The sequence below is a fragment of the Rhinolophus sinicus genome, linkage group LG02 (assembly GCF_036562045.2).
Source record: "Rhinolophus sinicus isolate RSC01 linkage group LG02, ASM3656204v1, whole genome shotgun sequence".
NCBI classification, from domain to species: Eukaryota; Metazoa; Chordata; class Mammalia; order Chiroptera; family Rhinolophidae; genus Rhinolophus; species Rhinolophus sinicus.
The window spans coordinates 58,760,563-58,781,290 of record NC_133752.1 but is presented as its reverse complement, the minus strand read 5'-3'; the positions used below and the strand labels follow the sequence as shown (position 1 = coordinate 58,781,290).

Below are 20,728 nucleotides of genomic sequence, written 5' to 3'. Positions count from 1 at the left end.
GCTGTGGGAAGTGTCTGTGCTGAGATAACTCCAATGACATTTACTAAGGTACTTTTATTCATTAATATCACCGCATGCTAGTGTACCCCATCCTGCCTGGGGACTGTATGTTTTAATGAAAAAAGTGCACGTCCCAATGGGCATTTTGGCAGGAGAAGCCAAATGGCTGTTTACCAAGAAACTTTATAGCATGAATTCATTCCAGTCTTGTGCAGGGCTTCTAATCCTGGGATCCACGATCCTGAAAATTATACATAAAATCTTATATCTGTGCATTTTTTTCTGGGGGAGAATCCTTAGTGTTCATTAGAACCCCCAAAGGAAAAAAAAAGTAATTCTTCAGAAACATGCAGTTTTTATCGTAAGATCAGACCCTTGGCCCTTCATTCAACATACATTTAGGTGTCCCACTTATAATTGGTGCCCCACACTGCACTAGGTCCGAAGGTTCAGCACAGTGAGCAAACCCAGTCCTCGGTGCTTTCCGACCGCATTAGCAATGGGGGGGGGGGGGGGACTTCAAGTACCATGGCAGTTGTTGCCATACAAGGGTATAGAGCCAAAAATCTAATCTTAGGGAGTTCCAGGGAAGATTTCCAGTTGAAGTAATGTTTGGGGTCAGACCTTAAAGGTGTGCAGGACTTATCAGGGCATTAACTGGAGGCAGTGGGATGGAGTGAGGTGAGGTGGGGAGACAGCGCTTTCAGAGACCCAAAAGCCAGAACTGGAAGATTTCCAGTATATATTTTCAGCCCCTTTCTGAATTTCCTTTCCATTAAATTTGATCAGAAATGCAATCTGTTTTACCTCTTTGAGCAGAAATATTAATAAAGCCACATGCTCTACTCTGGACAAAATGGTAGGGGTAGTGATAAAATAGATTTTTTTTCTTTTCTGGTTGTGCACAGTATTAATTTTTTACCATTAAAATCTGAAGTATTTTAACAGTGAATAAGTTCATGATATGTGTGCATTTATTTCTATACTTTAATAAAATAAGGATGTAGTAAATCATATAATAAGACTTAACCAGAATCATTTCTCCCAATTAAAAGAAAAATAAAACGATTACTTAATATTGAATATCAGTAACATACAAATTTGTGACTAGGCTTCCTAGTTTCACTTACTTATGTGTGAACCTTCCCTTATCTTTTTGATGATGAACATGTATTTCTTCTACTAAGAAAACTATAAGCATGTAATGAATGCTCAAATTGACATTCGAGGATACGAGTATAATACATAAGTAGCAGAGCCAGGATACAAACACGGGCAGCCACAGTTAACCTGTGATACAGCACTCCTGTACCGGCATTCAGTGAGCATAAGTCCAACAACAGACCTTTATGTAATAAGGGTGTCTTCTTCCCAGTTTCTGGTGACATATTTCCAGCAGTTATGTACACAGTTGAACATAGCATTGGCCAGTTTAAGTCCAGTGAGCATCCAAATGAGGCCAAAAGCAAGCCATTTGGGACAAATATTTACATAGTTGTGTAGATACTGGCCAAACAGCAAAAATGGCACATGGCTGAAACTGACCTGGCTGGCAGGCAGCACATTTATGTGTTAAATTTAAAGTATTTCTCAAGCAGATGTACAAAATGATGTGAAAACCTGTTGTCATAGCAGTAGTGTTCGTAATTATGGATTGTTTGCAGTAGTAACTACATTGAATCCTTACTCTTTAGCCAAGCATTCCTGTGCCCTTCTTTGAGTGATCTTGCTTATCCAATGTTTTTGCAAACTCCTTTTCAGTATTTACCTATTCCAGCTAGGCTGTTGATTCTGTACTTTGCCAAAACCCTAATTATTGTTGTTATACTACTCCCTCTTGAGATTATTCATGCTGACATTAAATTAGGCAAGGGAAAGGACCTGTGACTCCCTTCGTCCCCAAGGCCTTCTCTAACAATCCAACACCCTCATCTTCTGAATCATTGGGTACTGTCTGCGTCACTTGATTGAATGCACTTGGAATCACTCTCCAGTGACTTACTTACGTATTTTAATCCATGTGATTCCTCTTTTGCGTCCTTCAGAAGGCCTCACAGTACTGTGTACTGTTTATGATAGATATCCAGCACATTTAAAGTGAACTCATTAATGCCCCATAACCCTAGAAAATAATGCATTTTAAAAGAAAAGATTATTGGAATACCTTCCCTCCATTGCACACAATTTACAGTTTCTAGGTTTTTAAATTTTTCTTTCTTTTTAAATCATTTATCTCATATTCCAGACTCACTGTATCTTATTTAGAAAATAGAAGTTTATGTAAGTTACAATATAATTTATTGTTATTTAAAATATCGATGAGTAATATTTAGTGCTGATGAAAAGTATGAGAAGACTCAGGAAGGGGCTCTGCTAGCAGAGTATTACATTGGTACAGCCTTTTTGGAAATCACTTAATTAGTGTGTATCGAGAACCTTAAAAGATTAATTCCCAGTGATTATACCAGACATCGATCCTAAGAAAATAATCAGAGATAGACAAAAAGTTTGCATATGTATATTTATCATGGTATTGTGATTTATTGCAGCAAAACCTTAAAAGCACCTTTAGTAACCTAACAGGAAAATTGTTCAATAAATTCTAGAACATCTGAACAATGAACACTCAAAATGGTGTGTAGAAGAATATTTAATAGCATAGGGTATTATTTAGAACATACTAGTCGTGTACACTGTGATCACAATTTGTTTAGAATCACAAATTGTTTAGAATATAAAAAGTAGATACACTATGATCACAACTTGTTATAAATGTAGGTGCACATACACACGAATAAAAGGGAATGTACCAAAAATGTAAAAAGTGATTATTTCTGGACAGTGGAACTGGTGATTTTTATAATATTCTTCAAAGTTCTTTATGTTTTTAAAATATCCTACAAGAACATATTAATATATAATCAGGAAAAATGCTATTTTTTTTTAAAGCAAAAAGCTTTATGTAAACTATAGGTATGCAATCATCCGTCCATGTGACTCACATTTATTAAGTACTGTCTGTGACAGAGTTTCACACAGCGATGAACAAGAGCAGTCGCTTAGAAGTGGAGCCACTGCTTTGGATTCAGTTTCCAGTATCATTTTTGTCTATTTGTAGTAGACATTTTGGATTTTTCCAGGTCACAGCCCTGTGTTTTCTTACTGCCACGCTTTGTTTTCAGAGCTTTCTAAATGCTGCGTGTAGGGCAGCTTTCTAAATGCTGCGACCCACAGTGCCTGACCTTAGTGCGTTCTGTACAGCGTTTGACTTATTCCCTCCCTAAGTGTTCAGAAAATAACACCTGAGTCGTTGGGAGTCTTTTTTTTTTCCCCCACAGAATCATGTTATTGTTCTATGCTTTCTGTGTGGCACACCTCCTTTTGTCATCTGCCCTTGGTGAGATTACTGGAACATTTGTTGTTCCGCCCGGTTAACCTCATATTTATACATTATCAGGTTCTCTGGGTGATTACATTACATGCACGAGGTGGCCTTTGTGAACTTCTCAAAACGAGAAGGTGGTAGCTTTTTATACCATCTCAGAGACCTACAGGCAAAGTTCTTTGGACATGGTTCATCCCACTCAGTTGCTCTGCTCTGGGAATAGCCCAACTAGACACCCTTTCAAGGTAAGTTTTACCTAGTCTGGGATTTTTGTAAAATCCTAAACTGGGAAGGGATATCAGCAGAGTGTCATTTGCACCCCAGTCTGTATTCAAGCCTCCCGAGAGCTACATGATGCCTCTGGGCTGACTGTATCGTGCTTTCCCTAAAATCAGCTTTCTCCTTCCCATTTCAGGTCTGCTTTCACTTTATTCCCAATCCCTTAATACTCTTGCACTGCTCTCCACTTTAGTGCACTGTCACGAATCACGTGCCTTACTGTCTTTCCTCTCTATTGGTGAGCCCTTTCGGGATCTTTCTTAGAACAGAGCTTTTATTGTAATCTTTTATTTGTGCCTTTCCTAATAGAGTTCATGTTTACTCTTTGGATTATCAGCTTCCGACACCAAAAGGTCATTTGTCCTAAACTAATCCCTGACATATTTATCATTTTCCTGAGGTAAACACTGTGTCAGAATTAGATAACTAGTACTCAGTGATGGAACTCAGATTGGAATTCAAGTTGTTGATTCCCAAAACCAGGTGCCTCTGAGACCTGGCTGTAAAGAGAGCAAGTGCTGTCATTTGAGAGAACCCACACAATTCTCTGCTCTTCAGTTGTAGTTCTGTATTGTTTTGTTTCTTTTTTTTTCTTTTTGGTGGTGCCCCTTTTTGGGAGGTGGTGGTAGAGAGTGTAATGGGGCACAATTTTCCATAGTGGTTCCTCCAACCCCTCACCAGTTGACTGACTGCTATGAAGTACTTTTGAGTACAGGGGTATAAATACTAAAATCTGTTCCCTTGCAATTTTTGGTATTTGAACTTTTATGAAGAACACATAGAAGGATTAGATGAGCTTGGAAGCATAAGTATGGAGGAACAGTGAAATGGCCCCTAAATAATTATTGATTTTTCATCATAATTAAATATTCCCATAATAAAATGATAAAATGTACATGTCAGTGTGGTGAATATAGTGTGTCTGTGTGTGTGTGTGTATGTGTGTATAGTGTGTGTGTGTGTGTGTGTGTGTATATATATATATATGGAAACTTGAGTGTTACAGAATACAGAAAAGTAGAAAATACAAAATAGTATAATTCATCTAAAATTCTAAAACTTATCAATAACCACTGATCAGGTTAATCACCAGATTTTCTTTTTTTAATATATACACACAGAGTTCACCTACAAGCTCACACAATTTTATACATGTAAAATCATACCATATCTGTGTTGTGTGAACTACCTTTTTTCTCTGCAGTATCTTTCCACATGAGTAATAGAAATCTGTATCACCTCACTTAATGTCTTCAGTTGCTCGAATTTGCCATAATTTCTTTGACTTCCTACAGATGTGCCACAGATAGTTTTGGTACATTATTATATTTATAACTTGAACACTTTACCAGCTTTCATTTTCAGAAGTGGAATTTCTGGGTGAAGTAGTAATATATTTTAATTTTTTAATGCACATTTCCAAGCTGCTGTGAATGTTTAAAAAATATATGTAATAGCATGGCATCATGAACTTCCATATTGACTACTTCTTTGCAACTCATTTTTGCCTTTTGCTGCTGTATTTGGTTGTGGTTTCTCACACTATTTAAAATATGAACTTTCCAAAGGAGATAGTTATGGTTTTTTAGAACAGTTGATTCAGCAACTGTAAAATGCATGATACTGGGTTTTTGTTTGTTTGTTTGTTTGTTTGTTTTCTTTAAGCTAATGGCAATGTCCTAAGCAGAAGAGGGTGAGTTTTACTGTTAATGTGCAATGAGAAATTTCATGCTTTTCTAAGAGCACTAGAGTTTGCTTTCTGGGATGAAAAGGCTACTGGGATTTCTTTTTTCTTTCTCCTAAAGAAGTAAAATAGAGTGTGTATGAGAAGTACTGTGTTTCATCTGAGAATCCCAAAATGTCTAGTCTTGTGGGCAGCAGCTTCCCAGTTGAGGTGTATCAGAGACGTTCTCTGCCATTGCAGCCATTCAGGCAAGAGAGCAAAGGGCCTACCAATGGGGGCCCTTTACCTCATCCCGTCACCATCACGCCCTGGCCTCCCTAGCCTTCCAGTGTCACCTAGCTGCTCACCTGACTTAGGAATCTACTTTATCTGCTCACCTGACTTAGGAATCTGTTTTATCTTCTCTCATCTTTCTAATACCAATCCCTTTTGACTTTGTGCTCTAGCTGCTTAGTTCTCCTTAAGGACAATGTCTACAGATATTTCATCTTTGGAACGTCTGTACAAACTACTGTACAAACTGCCTTACTAAATTCCTTTGCTCAACATACATGCCCAGTAAATATTAAATTTATGACTCCGTATATCTGGATATAGCATCTCATCCCACAGGTTAAGGCCTCAGTCCCATGAGAGTGCTCCTGCACCCCCATCCCCACCCCTCCCCACCCCCCCATCCCCCACGCACACTCTTCAAATGCCAATAGAAAGTTAAGAATTTATAAGGATTTCAGGAGCCCTTTGTTAGGGACTGGGGATGAAGACCAAATATGTATTTTTTATTATAAATCACAATAGGACCATTTTTCCAGGACCATTTTTAGTTTCTGTGCTGATGTTTTTTGTTGTTTCTGTACTGTGGGGAGAAGATAGACCTTGGACTAAATTACTGGTTTATTGGAACAGGACCTCTTAATCATTTTTTGAAATTAGCTTGACAGTTCCTTTGTTAGTTTTTATCATTATGTTACCAAGCTAATTATATTATTGTTAGTTTAACAGCACCTCAGCTGTTAAATATGTCATTTGGTCTACTTACATTTGACTTTTTTCCCCTGTGTTCAATATTTAGTTTTTTAATACCATCCCCTCTGTTTTCTTTGAATAATTATGGCAAATAGAGGAATCCAGTTTGTAGCCAAATCAGAATACAGGGGCACACATTGGTTTCTTGTAAAGGTAAAGCAGACATTGAGGATCTGTGATATGCTAAGTACTTTAAATTTGTTAGCTTTTATTTTTACAACAATCCTTTAAAAGTTATGTGTGATCAGTAATTGGGGCTTCAGGAAGGATTTTCCCCAAGAACAAATAAACTTTTAAAAAGTAGCACTCTAAATAAAAGACAGCCTCAAGGAGATATATAACTTGGTTACATTTGTCTATAAACTTGACTGTAACTCTGTTGTCTATAGTAATAATACTCCTGCAGAAAGCATACATCAAGAAGAAGCGAGATCTCACAAACCTGTTTACATAAACAATGGAGAGGCACTTTGAGCCTATTCAAGGGCTGCTTCTAAGGAGGGAAGGAGTTTCAGCCAGTTCCCTCATCCAAATTAAAAAGAAGTAACTAGAGCAGTGGCTCCACCCCAGGTCTGTCTCAGTGTCAAAGCCAGCACCTCTTCTACCAGACCACACTGCTGTCGTCATTGAGTCACTATGGACTTACTGTATAATCAATTATTTTGCAGTACAACTTAATTGAATATTTCCAGAGCTACATAAATTAGTCTATTGATTTATTCATTCTTATACCTGAAATAGAATAATAGCCAAGAAAACAGAATAAACCTCAGATAAGCTATGCATCTAATTCGGGGCCCTTATACGGTTCCAACCTTGTCTATTATTTCTTGACTTTAAAAAATGCTTTTGTTCATATGCATCTTAAAAATAAGATTGTAGAGTCTGTTAGGCGCAGCATTTTTAACCATTTAATCGAGGCGTTTGGTGTGGAGTGGTGGTCCTGATGTTCTGTTACCAGTCTTATGACACCACTCACAATGACAGTCCCTTGGCGTTTCTGAACTATGCATTCCTTTCCTTGTCACTCAGTGTGGTGAGTGGGAACTGAGGCTGTTCAACCACAGTAACTGGAAGCTCCCCCTTACTTTTTACTTTAACATTTACAGTACATATCTGGCACAATTCTGATCGGTACAACTGTAGATTATGCATTATCTGTAGCAACATTTTAATCCAGACCTATCTTCAGTATCAACTAGCCAGCCTTTAGATTACTCCTCTGTGCAATTTGTGAATATGTGTTTTAATGGTACAAATTAAAGTTAATGTAGTTTTTTAAACAAGACAAAACATGCTCAAGGCAACCAAATATTATCTCTTGAGAAATTAAATGCTCTGGGAAAGAAACAAAGTTGTCCATGCTACCATCCACCTCTTTGATTCATGTATTAGATGCTTCTGTTGTTGTTTTAATAATTTGAAGATATTCCAGAGGGCACACTTTTTAAAAAACATTTTATAAATCCTTCTTTTGAGGTTGTAGAGAACAGCATTGTATCCATTCTTGAAAACATAAAATCCTGACCATGCCAAGGTAAAGTGAAGAACAACTTCAAAAGGACAAAACACATCTTTGACCTTTCAGGGGAGGAGGGCTCTTTTAGATTGATTCCATTGCTCTGACTCTCATAACTTAAAATTTTTGTTTAAAAAGCCAAATTAGAGAATATCTGGTTGGAACAGAAAAGTGCTCTAGATGGGTCATGCTGAGGGAAAAGTTGGAGAGATAGATCCTTTTACTTACCACCCATTTCTGCCTAGGACTTCACTTTCCACAGCTCTTTGCACTAATCTTGGAGGATCTTTTTATTTTGCTGTAATAAGGTAGACTTTTGTTTTATTAGGTGACAAGTATGGTTTCTAGTTCAAGAAAATAAAGAATAAAATAAGAATATTTACCTTACTGATGTTCACAAGGTCACATAGCAAGTCTGTAGGGCAAACTAATGTAACAGTTAAAAGAGTACATACTTGTGAATTTATAATCCTACATAGACATATGAATCTGTAACATAGTCATAGGAATATACCTGAAATTATATTTGCAAATATATCTATATAATATATTTTGACACTAACTTACTGTAAAATAGTAGTAGCTAACACTTATATTGTGCTTTCTCTGTATGAGACACTTTCTAAGTGCTTTACACATACAGATCCACAATTGCAAAATCCAAAACTCTGAAAACCAAAAGCATTTCTCTTAAATTTGCCTGGACTCATTTGGTGCTAAAACATGACCTGAATTTACTTGAGGCTCTGTATAATCTTTATTCGTCCTATTTTATTTGAATATTTATTTCATGCAAAAGTATTAATGTGTTTGATTGTGAAGTGCTGTCCCCAGACCCTGCTAGTTCTGCATGTTTGTAGGCCTCGCGATGTACCATTTTACTTTTGTAAAATCAAATATATATTCTGAATTTCAAAATACATTTAGCCAGAAAATATTCAGATGAAGGATTTAGGACCTGTGTTTACTCTTTTACTCCTCACAACAGTACTGTGAGATAGGTACTGTTCTTCTCCCTGTTTTATAGATGAGGAAACTGGCTGAGGAAAAAGAGATGAAGTACTTTACTGTACCTGGACCAAAGTCATACAGCCAGTAAGGGAGGAGCTGGGATGTGAGCCCAGGCCTCTAGCTCTTGAGTCTGTTCTCTCAACTGCTACGGTCTCCTACCTCTGTTTATAAAATGACTTCCTTGGGATGGTGATGGAAATTAGGAATTTAACCCTGGTTCTAAAAAATGTTCAACATGTTCTTTAGCTTCACTGAAGTGATTAAATGTTGAATGAGGTCAACATTGTGTACACTTAGAATACAAAGAACCTAATCCTGATTTTCAGTGGGGAAAAAAAATCTGCGTTACTTTTTTATGGGATATGAATCTTTGTTTCCTTTTATTAGAAACTTTGAAATTATTAATCTTAGTTTTGAAACATATTTAATATAGTTGATACCTCTGCTTAGTTAGTGTCATATTCCTCCCGAGTGTGTTCCCAGCCCTTTTCACTGTTAATCTCTGGGTTAAGTGGAAAGAGTTCTAGAAATCTCCCTTCCAATGATCCCTTTTGAAACCTTGTTTTTAATAGCACTTTTCTTTCTTGGCTTGCATGACACTTTATCTTTCTTTTCCTTTCTTTTTGCCGTTTGCAAAGACTCTTGGGAGGATTTGACAGATTTGGTGGAGCAAATGCGCGATGATACAGAAGGTGCGTGCCACACCAACATCTTTCAGCTTTTTTCATTCTTTCTTTTTTTCAAAAAATTTTCTAACCGCCTTCTGATTGTTTTCCATAAGAGGGAATGTCAGCTTTAGGATTTATTTCCCATGGCAATAACTGGAGCAGTAAGCATATTTGCCATATTTTCCATACAGGATTAGGGTTTTCACAGTCTTGCATTTAAAATCTTTATCGTTGTGGTTTCAAGTAAAGTGGCATTAATATATGTTTATATTGTTCCTTTAGGATATTTGTTAAACGACATGTTCAAAAGGGGCTTTATTTCAGGATTCTATCACGTTTTTCTATGGCTGTTTCTTCATTTGTGTGTTGGGAAGATGTAAATTTTTTTTAATCATTCATGAAAGTATATTTATACATAATTATATATATACTATGTATACTATATACATTTTATATGTGTGTGTGTGTGTGTGTGTATATATGTATTTGTGTGTGTGTGGGTGTCTGTGTGGGTGTATGTGTGAATCCCACAGTAGTCAAAAGAAACATATCCCAGGAATCTAAAGTATTTGGTCTGGAATGTTGCTCTGACTTTCCATGACATGGCTTTTCCAGGACATGAGGTACTTTGAGCTCGGTCGGCATTCCTTTCTGGTGGAATTACTTTGAAAAGTAGCACATATGTTGTAATGTATGAAGGGTCCCAGTTGTTCAGTAGTTGGCACCTAACTTTAGGGAGCTCAAGGTTTACAGCTCAAGGTTTACATGTTTTATAATAAAAATAGAAAAATTCAAGTTTGGCTCTCCTTTGCTATATCATCTTACATTATTCTCTCTTTGCCTGGGCAACTAATGGTCCCCCAGCTTTAGCACACACTCCCCTCGTGCGCGCGCACACACACACACACACACACACACACTGCTCTGCACACACTGGCCCTTACACTGCCGCAGCCTCTCCTGCCTTGTTCCTGTGACCTCCCATTCAGTGCATTGACTCTCCTTCTCCCTGCCCATGGGCCACCCGCGTCACCCTTCTGTGTGGCTGAGAGCTCCAGGAGGTGCATGCAGCTCGACAGCTTTGGCCCATATTCATTTCTCCATTTCTTCACTCAAGTCCTGAAGAACTTGGAGCTTAAAACTCTTGTTCTCTAATTCTTGTGTGTTTATCGTCCTCATTACGGTGTTAAATCCTGGAGAGCAGAGATTGTGTGAAACTTCTTGGTATCCAAATCAGGCCGGGGATGGTCACACAGACAAAATTAAGGCAGTTTTCCCTCTCCAGCGATGCCAAATAGTTTCTTCTTCTGCACTTTGCTTTGAATTAGTAAATTATCCTGCATTTCATCTCATGTCCTATAGTGAAACTATTTATTACATCTTTGATTCTGCTTTTAATACAATTAGTTATGTATAATTCAATGAAAAAACAAATCAGTATAATCTGGTTGATTGGCAGTTCATAGAAAAAAAAGAGGATGATGTTGATTCAGTCAATGAACAGTGTTTCCTATTATGTTAGCTGCTATTATTATTTACCAGGCACAAATCAGGTTTAAGCTTCCTTTAATAGATTAGGTACTTTAAAAATGCTACATAAAAGCCAACAAATCTATGCCCTTCTTAAGGTCTTCTTTGAGTCAACCCTGGCAAAATTCCATTTTTTTTAAATACAAAGTACTACTGCAAGAATCAAGTCTACTGTGAGAGTCAGCCTCCTTTTTCGTTTTGTTTTTGCTGGAATTTTACAATAGCAAACTCTAGATTTCAGATTTGATCTGATAGCTTTTGGGGTTTTGTTTTTGTTTTAATTTTGGCAAGATTGAAGGTTTTTCTGGTGAACTGACTTTTTATAGTGATGGTTGGTTTTACATTCAGTGTGTTTGCAACTCCTGTCTAGTATAATGTGAAGTGTCTTCTTGGTGTGGAATAGTATCATGCTTACAATATTGATTAATTATCTTGCATCTTATTATATGCTATTAATTTGTGTCTACAACTTTGAAACTCAATAGAAAATTATGAAGATTAAAAGAAATAGTAAAATGGCATAGTTTACTGTCTTTCGTTTCTCAATAAATATTGAACTCCTTTCTGTGTTCATTACAAGGCTTTTAAACAGATTCTGTGAATTTGCAGTTGCCCAGATTACTACTTATCTCTCTGAGCATTGAAATGGTTGGGACATTACTTGAATTAGAGAAATAATACAGATGTGTGAAATATTACCTGATTAAGATTGCTTACTAGTTCCTTGAACTGTTTTCTTTTGGGTTAAGATTTGATGTCTACCATCTTGAAAAATGGAAGGAATATGTCTAATAGATTTTCTTAGCATCTAGCACTCTGTCAGATAGTGATTCAATAGAGGTTTATTTTAAATTAAATTAAATTGTAGTACTTATATTTATGAAAGACCATAATACTTTTAATAGCTAACAATTTTTTTGTGCTTAGTATGCCCAAGCATTTCTAAATACTTAACATATATGAACTTGTTTAATTTTCAAAACCCTATTATCATTTTATAGATGAGGAAAGTGAGGCCTACAGAGTAAGAAACTTTCCCAATGGAATACTACTCAGCTATAAAATGGAACAAACTTCTGATGCACACAACAACCTAAAAGAATCTCTAAAGAATTATGCTAAGTGAAAAAAAGCCAATTAAAAAGTTGCATACTATATGATTCCATTTATATAACATTCTTGAAATGACAAAAACTATAGAAATGAAGACTAAATTAGCAGTTGCCAAGGGTTAGGAGAGGGTAGGGAGCAGGAGGGAAGTAGATTTGGCTACAAAAGGGTGATATGAGTGATCCTTGTGTTGATTGAAACATTCTGTCTTGACTGTAATTCAACGTCTGTATCCTGGTTTTGATAATGTTTTCTAGTATTGCAAGGTGTTACCTTTGGGGGAAATGGGTTATGGGTACACAGTATCTCTGTATTATTTCTTACAGCTGCATGTGAAACTGTAATATGAGAGAGAGAGAGAGAGAGAGAGAGAGAGAGAGAGAGAGAGAGACCCAGAGTCACACAACTTGGGAAGGGTTTTAGTTGAATTTTAACTCCAGCAGGCTTGCTTCAGAGCTTACGCTTTTTCAAACAATTTTGATTCAAGATCCACTGTAAAAACATATTTTCATCAAAACTCAGCACACACATCATTTATGTTTATATATCAAGAACAAAAGTGTCAGGAAACAATACATGACCTTACTATGTGGAACATACTAAATCAATTTTATACTGCACTAAGGGGTATGACCTTTATTTAGTTCAGGACACTCCAGTATCCTGTATTGCCTCTCTGCTTTGTATCCATTTCCAAGACATAAGCTACTAAGATATAAGCAAAAGAACGCTTCCTGAAATGACTCTTTTGAGTTCTGTTTCCAGCCCTATAATTGTTGGCACCCTTTAAAGGCTGGGTCAGTAACCCTGCATCCCCCTATTTCCCTTTAAACCATCTCCTCTGGTGAAAGCATCTTTTCTAATATGTACTGTTATTATCCTTATACTAGTGATTATCCAACACCAAACTAATTTTATTTACAACTATACGATGAAAATTATGCTGACAATGTTTCCATGTAAATATCCTTTACTGTATCCAAAACCAAGCTGATTTTACTCCTTAGCTCCATAATAGTTGCTCTGTTTTCATTTCTATTTCCAGTCTCATAGGGCAAAAACCCTGGGTTATTTTTTTTCATGGTAAATTGTTTTAATTAAGAGCTTAAATCCAAAATTTTAAAGAATCTTGTGTAGCAATTATTTTATTCTGTATTTTAAGTATATCACTGGATTCTCAAGCAGTTTCAAACTTTTCAACATGAAAGGTACTTGCAATGCTTAAGGACTTTAATAATAACAGCAAGAGTCATCAGTCACTACCACAGTTGTTTTAGACAACAAATAGAACTTGTTAAATATACACCTCAGTGAGGAGGAGAGCTCTTTTTGAAAAAAAGCTCACCTCAAAACGATGCAAAATACTTAAAAGGGCTTTTTTAAAAAGTTTACGATTCTTCAATATGAGTTCTGAAAGCTTAATACAGTTGTAAGAGGACACTGTGGAACAAAACATTTGTGTTATAAAAAGTGACCATTATACTTCAAAAACCGAGAGTAAAAATGCCAAGGCATGCTCGACCCGCCACCAAACACGACATTTTCATTCCCACATCTGAGGTGCTAAGTCGACCAAGCGCCCCTCTTCTCTCCTGTGAAGAATTCAGCACTCGTGCTTCTCGTCGACTCCTGTCTCCCCTGGATGGAACCAGTGTTCCTCAGAACACATTGTCCTGTCCCCAGAGCAAATGTACCAAAGAGAAGGAGCATGTCATTTACATACTGATATGTGTACACATTACCTTCTAAGTGAGATCTACCAGCTGGGAGTCTAGGACTGAGGTATTTCAGCCAAATGTCTAACTGTGCATCACTGAGGATTTGTTACCCGTGAGTCCTGTAGAGGAAAAGTGAATGCAGCATCTCTAATTGGCATCCTAAGTTTTGTCCCTCATCCTCCATGAGCAAGAGAATCTCAGTTTTATTAAATGAAATTTCAGGTAAGTTCTAAATGTCACTGCCAGCTTACTAGAAAAGGCAAAAGTCCACAGTGGATGTGAGTCTGCAGCAAGGGACCGATTCCTCATTATGGGTTCTAAAAACTCACAAGAAAAAAGTGAATCTGACTCCGGGGAAGCGTCAGGACCCCTGCAGACACACTGCGGGTGGGGCACTCCCACAGGAGCATCTGAACTATTAAACTGTTAAATAGTAACCATTTACTAGCTAATAATTTAAAGAGAAAAGATGACCCTCGCCTAGCCCAGCTAATTCTCAAATGTGAAGTATACATGAAGTCATGCTGAACTGAAATACAAATAAGTTGAATTTTTCAGAAACTACCCAAGCTCTGCTTTCACGGTACATGGACTTAGTGTCAGTACTGAAACTCATTGGGACTTGAGATTCTTTCACAAAACTCTACGGAAGGAAATGAGTCTGTGCCTCAAGTTGTGGAACGATCTGACCAACTAAGGGATCTAAAAAGCTATGGGTCACATAGGATCTGCCTGAACTTATGAAAACAATACTGAGCGTGAAGCATATATAGCCATTTAAAGACATTTGGTGTTGATATCTTAAAGGATTAATTAAGATGCTTTAAAACAAAACCCTTGTAAGAATATCAAAGATTTAGGGAATTATCTTCATAAATAACCAAGTGTCTATGGCTTCAACTGTCAGTCACCTTACTGCTGAGGAAGGTGAACAGGATTCATCCAAACAGAACAATCTTTTGCAAATTCAGTAAGAAAAACCTTGCATAGTCAGTTGGTTTCTTAGACCTGCGTCCAAGTTTCTTTTCATTTTTTTGTTTGCTCTTGCGTTTACACTTCTTAAAGGAGACTGTCCACGCAGCTACTTCTTCCTCTAAGCTCGAGCCGAGTAGCATCTCATGTACTCCGTCATCCACGGGTTCTCTGAGGACGAAGGCTTGGTCCTTCTGCTTTTTTCCACATCTACTGAGTGAGTCCGCTGCCTCTGAGCAGCCAGTTTCCTCTTTTCCATCTGTCTCCTGGTCTTGGCTCGTAATGCTGACTCATGAATCGCACACACTGGGGCGGACGCACAGACGTTGTGAGTCCTTTGGCTTCCAGTGTCCGTGCGCTTTTCTCCCCAGCCGTACAGAGCAAAGGGATGCTTCCCTTTTGTTTGACTTGAAGATGTTTGAGGATTTCTGACCGCTTTCCCAGCTCCTCTCGCAAACAAGGCACCTTGCTGCTGTCGGGGCTCGCAGCTGGGCAGTCGGTCGGTCTCATTTGTTCTAACCTGTGGTTCAGGTTTTTCTTTTATGTCTTTCACTGGCATTGCTGGCAGAGCCGTGGCCCCCGCGTCCCCGGCCGGCTCCTCCGGGGCCCCGAGCTCCGCGGGCGGCGGCGGCGGCGGCGAGTCCCGGGCGTCCCGTGGCGCGGGGCTGCGGGCGCCCGACGACACCGGGTCGTCCCAGAGCCAGGCTGCGTGCGCCTGCTCCTGCAGCCGGCGGCCCAGGCGGTAGAGCAGCCCCTCGCGGTAGCACGGCGCGTACTCGTCCCAGCGCGGCTCCCGGTAGCGCCTCATGTACTCGCTCGTCATCCCGCTGCCCGGGGACCCCGCCGGCACCACTGTCCGCCGCTCCGCGCCACCGCCGCCTACGGGACCCGCGCGCCCCACGACACAGAGGCCCGCCCCGCCCCTCCGGCCGCCCGGCCCGCTGCGACGTTTTCCTGGGTTATTCATGACTCCTCTGTTTCTTTAAGGTACACTTTTTCAAGGCAGGACATTTTGACCCTCTTCCCCAAATTTGCATAATCCTCTCAGACTAATCATCCCCATACAAAGTTTTCATCATACTATTAATTCCCTGCTCAAAACCTAGGGCGGTTCCCCTTGCCTATTTCATGAATATACAAGTCTAGTTGTAGAGACCTCTGTCATCTGCCTCTAACCCCCCTGTGTTTTCCAGTTCTCCCTAGGAAGAACTCCCCATTCCATTCCTATTTCCTTCACCTCACTTTACACACCCATTTCCGTCTTTTGGAATACTTTCTTCCATATTTTCTGTAATTTCACATTTGGAGTCTGCCTCAACTTCTTCAGTACGCTGAAATTTATCATGCTTTTGCAAGCTGAAAAATCAGCCTGTTACTGTTTCTTGGATACTGGCAAAAGACACAGGACTCCTAGGTCAGAGACAAAGGACCTTATTACTCATGACTCTGCAGGCAGCCTGAGCATCCACCCATTTGTGTAATTCCTCTTCTCCAGAGTCCCATCTGGGAGGCATCATATGGCTCAGCCAGATTCTCCTCATCTGGTGGGTAGTTTGTACTACAGCTGAGAAACACTGAGTTTGGGGGATCCACGCTTTTACAGGAAGCAGTAGGAAAGTCTTATCTTTCATGATTATCAGCTGCATAAACAGCCTTGAGAAATGGCCTGGGTAAAATAGTCAGGGTCTTGCAGTGTTGATACAATCCAGTGAACACATATAATAGTGTAAGAGGTCCAAGGACAATTGTCTCTCTCAACATTTTACAGGTAAGATATATAAAGAAATGAAAAATTTCCCCAATATCACTCAGGGAATATGAGAGAGACAGAAAGATCTAACTCTTCTAGATCAGAGTTCTAGGTCACAGTGTTGCCCCCTAACATTTAAATTATTCCATGGAGTAAATTGAGCAAAACAAGGAACTCTTGCGTTTGTACTTACCATCTAAATGTTTTATGTTGCATCAAAACAAAGAAGACTGACTATTGTCCTAAGTTCTAAGTGTTCCCAGACATCTTACAGGTATCCTCCTGTGGTGTAGAATTCTTCAGGTGAAGATACCTGAAGAAGGTTGGGAAACTTTCCCAAATTAAAATTGATATTATGATATGGGAGCCCAATGAAGAGGAAATCAGTGGGTCATCCAACCCTGGGTCATCCCTCAAAGCTAACTCCCTCGTCTCCACAGAGTGTCTGGTTCCATCCCTTATTATTTCTCTCCTCAATTATTGCAGTAGACCATTTCTTGCTCCTAGGCTTTGATCTTGCACCCTTCCAATCCATCTTCCATAAGGCTGTTAGAATACTTCTCTAAAATTCAAATCTGTGACATCACACCTCATATTAAGTCTTGACTGATGTTAAGGCAAAATCCTTAAACTAGGTCTTTAGCAATCTCTCCCTTATCTATTTCCCTTATCTTACCTCCCACCCTTACTCACATGTATCATAAACTTCTGGCATTTTTTGTGTTTATTTCCTTAGTATGCCGTGTTATTTCATACTTCTGTCCCTTTTACCCTATAGCTCTGACTTCCATCCTACTCCCTTCACAGCTCTACTCCTCCTCCTTCTTTGCCTGACTAATTGTATTGGTCTGCCACCCTCAGTACAGTGTTAAGTAATAGTCATGTTGATGGATATTTCTTCCTTAAAATGCTACAAGTGAATAACATATTTTATAAGTCAAAAAAAAAAAAAACCCTTATCGTCTGAGAGCTCTTATATACACATACCTGCCCCTTAAATGTAAAGGAAATAATTGGGGTCAAGGTCGGGTAGCTTTCTTCTATGCATATTCCCGTAAGTAGTCTCTTGTTTATACTTTTGTTAGTGTTCTTGTTGCTATATATTTTCAGGGCTTCTCAAACTTTTCCAAAGAAGTACATCAATGGCAGAGGAGATTTTATTGGATGAACAGCCTGCCTGATAGCCTACATTAATATCATGTCTACTGTCTTAGCCTTAAAGACATACATAGAATTTACATTCAATTCCATAGAATGGATATTAAATTTGATTTAATACAAAACCATTTCAATTTATTTGTCCTGGAATAAAACTAATCTTTGTCAAAGATGATAAATATCCTGAAATTCCGAGTGTTCTCTGGAAGCTGACCTGTTTTGTTTTCCAGACTTCTATATAACCCAAGTTTGATAAATTGTAAGCACTTTGATGTTAAGGACTAGGTCTTTTGTGTCTGGATTCCCAACATTAAATACAGTATTTAACACCTAGTAGATATTTAGTAGTAATTGAAAAAAAAAAAATGAATGAACAAAAGTTCAGTGTGGGAATAATAGTAGTTAATATTAGCATTGTGACAAATTTTAATTTTAATGATTTTTCTCAGAAGAAATATGACTAACAACATTGTTAAACCCCTGCAGTTTTAAAAATCATTTTCTGGCCTATACTATATAACAAAATTTTATTTAACTTTTACAGTTAAAAGTATAAAATACACAGAAAAGATCACGTAAGTTTTAAGCTCAGTGAATTTTCACACACTCAACAATTTTACATAACTAATAACCACATCAAAACACAGAGCTTTACCAGTCCCTCAGGTCCCTCTGTGCTCTCATGTGGTCATTGCAGCCCTTTTTAACAGCATGTATTATGTTAGTTCCACAAAGTCATTTTATACTTGAATACAGGTTGAATACAAATTGATTGAATACAGAATTTCTTATTCTGTGACAAATTAAGTTAGATTTTAGTATTCATAACTAGTAGCCAGTATTACAAAATAGGAAAAAAGATATAATTAATTGTTTAGTACTAATCATTTGCAGTACTAGTTAGTTTCAGTAGTTTGATTTAGTACTAACCAGAAAATGTAAGTAAAATTATTTGTGATGCTCTTGTATATCATTCAACACAAAAATGTTGATAATATGCATTAAATAATCATTTTTAACTTATGCTTAATTAAGCAGTTAATAATGAACAGTAAATTCTTTTGAGCTTTTTTGTCTAATTGTCAAATTACCCTGATTTTTGTTTGATTTTTAAAAATTTGTTTACACAGGATGTGGAATACAGCATAGGGAATAGAGTCAGTGGAATTTTAACAGCTATATACCATGCCTGAGGGGTAGTACATTGGGGGAGAGGGGTTATCACTTTGTGAGGGGTGCAAATGTCTGACTATTACATTGTCTTGTACACCTGAAACTAATTTTTTTAAAAATTGTTTAGAGTAGTAGTTCTCAATGGGGAGGGAGCCTGATTTTGTCTCCCAGGGGACATTTAGCAAGATCTGGAAACATTTTTCGTTGTCATTATTGGAGGGCGCTCCTGACATCTAGTGGGTAAAGGCCTGGGTTCCTGCTAAACCTAAGTCACAAAACAGCTCCCCACAAAAAATTATCTGGCCTGAAATGTCAGTAGTGCCAAGGTTCAGAGTAATAGTTTCTAAAGAATGTGTTTGATGCAGGTTAGTTCAAATAGGTTATAGCACAATACTAATGGAGTCCAAGGTGTTAGGAATTCAGTTTCCCTAGGCACTTATTCTATCTTTCTGTAGTTGATGCACCCCAGACCCCAACCAGAAGTCCTGAGCATTTCTACTACTGATTACAAGAAGAACAAGATGAGAGGCGATATAGAAGAGCTGGTAAAAATCCATTACCACTTTTGGAAAAATGTCTTCAAGTGTGGTGGTATTTAGTACATACTCCAAATCCAGCTCTACTGACACTACCGGTTCTCACTAGGTTGGAATCAGGTTACATGGTTTGACTAGCAGCATTGTTTAATGTTGTTATTACTGTAGCTCCCTGAATTAATCAGGCTTGAGGCAGAGGGAATGGTTCCTTAGGGCAGCCAGTTATCCAACTTCAACCACATTTTCTTGCCATCTGTTGGGAGGCATTAAATGGAGACTCCAATAGCTCTCCGCAAACATTCATGCATACCCACACACCGCTGCCCTGCTCCTTTCTCCCAGTGATTATGGGAGGTCAGAAACTACCATAAATGCTAGTAACAAAATTGGAAATGAGTATCTGATGAAGTTGTTCTTCACAGCGATTTTCAGGGGGTAGTTTTTGGGTTTTGGTGGTTTTTAGTTTTGTTTTTTGTAGTTCTCTGTCCCCTGTGAGCTTATTCTAGTCTTAACAGGTTCACCTACCTTGAACAAAGAGAGCCACATTTGAGGCATGGGTCTAAAACATTGGCTGGTATGCAAGAAAAAATTAATGGTGATATAGACCAATATTGACTTTCATAGTAAAATATTCTCTGAAAATATTACCTCAGTGAATACTACATAAACAAAGATTTGTATACTTGAAACTGTAAATCTACAAGACCTTAAACTTAATGGAGAAGATTAGCTTAGAATTTGAGTATTTAATTCTCATTTAAATGCGAAAGCAGATATAAATGAAAACGTTGTATGAAGAAAATCACTTGGGGCAATTTGAATAAAATAATACCTGGCTTGTGTTATGGCTTGTTTGTATTACGGAACGTAGTTTTATTAGTACTTTTTAGTCTTCCTAAAAAGAGGTAAAATATTTCAGAGGTCTCCAGGCCTTTTTCAGTTTTTATAGAAATTTGACCTATTTGATGTTTGGGAAGATGTTCATATTATAGTGGAAAGACATTAACTTTCATGTCAGATCCGGGTCCAAATTCTGCCACTTACGAACTGTTTTGCCTTGGACCACTTACTGTTATGGGCCTGCTTTACTGCCCAAAAAGAAGGGACGATACTTAAATGATAGTCACAAGAAATAAATAAGATAATCGTGGAAAAGAATGGTCAGCAGGAGGGAAGGATAAACATTATTTGGAATCATTGATTCATCTG

General features: G+C 38.1%; 1 protein-coding gene and 1 pseudogene across 11 annotated transcripts in view; one reads left to right on the top strand and one right to left on the bottom strand.

Annotated features, from left to right (window-relative positions):
- RUFY3 (RUN and FYVE domain containing 3) overlaps positions 1 to 20,728 on the top strand; it is a 67,245-nt gene that overhangs the window by 18,193 nt on the left and 28,324 nt on the right. For 2 of the 11 annotated variants that reach the window (XM_019757085.2, XM_019757091.2), the window contains exon 2: positions 9,543 to 9,596. The exons of the other annotated variants lie outside the window; for them this stretch is intronic. In XM_019757085.2, coding sequence (XP_019612644.1) covers positions 9,543 to 9,596 — 54 coding nt within the window. The remainder of the gene's footprint in view (positions 1 to 9,542; positions 9,597 to 20,728) is intronic. 11 annotated transcript variants of the gene reach the window in all.
- LOC109461109 (centriole, cilia and spindle-associated protein) lies at positions 13,743 to 15,879 on the bottom strand (annotated as a pseudogene).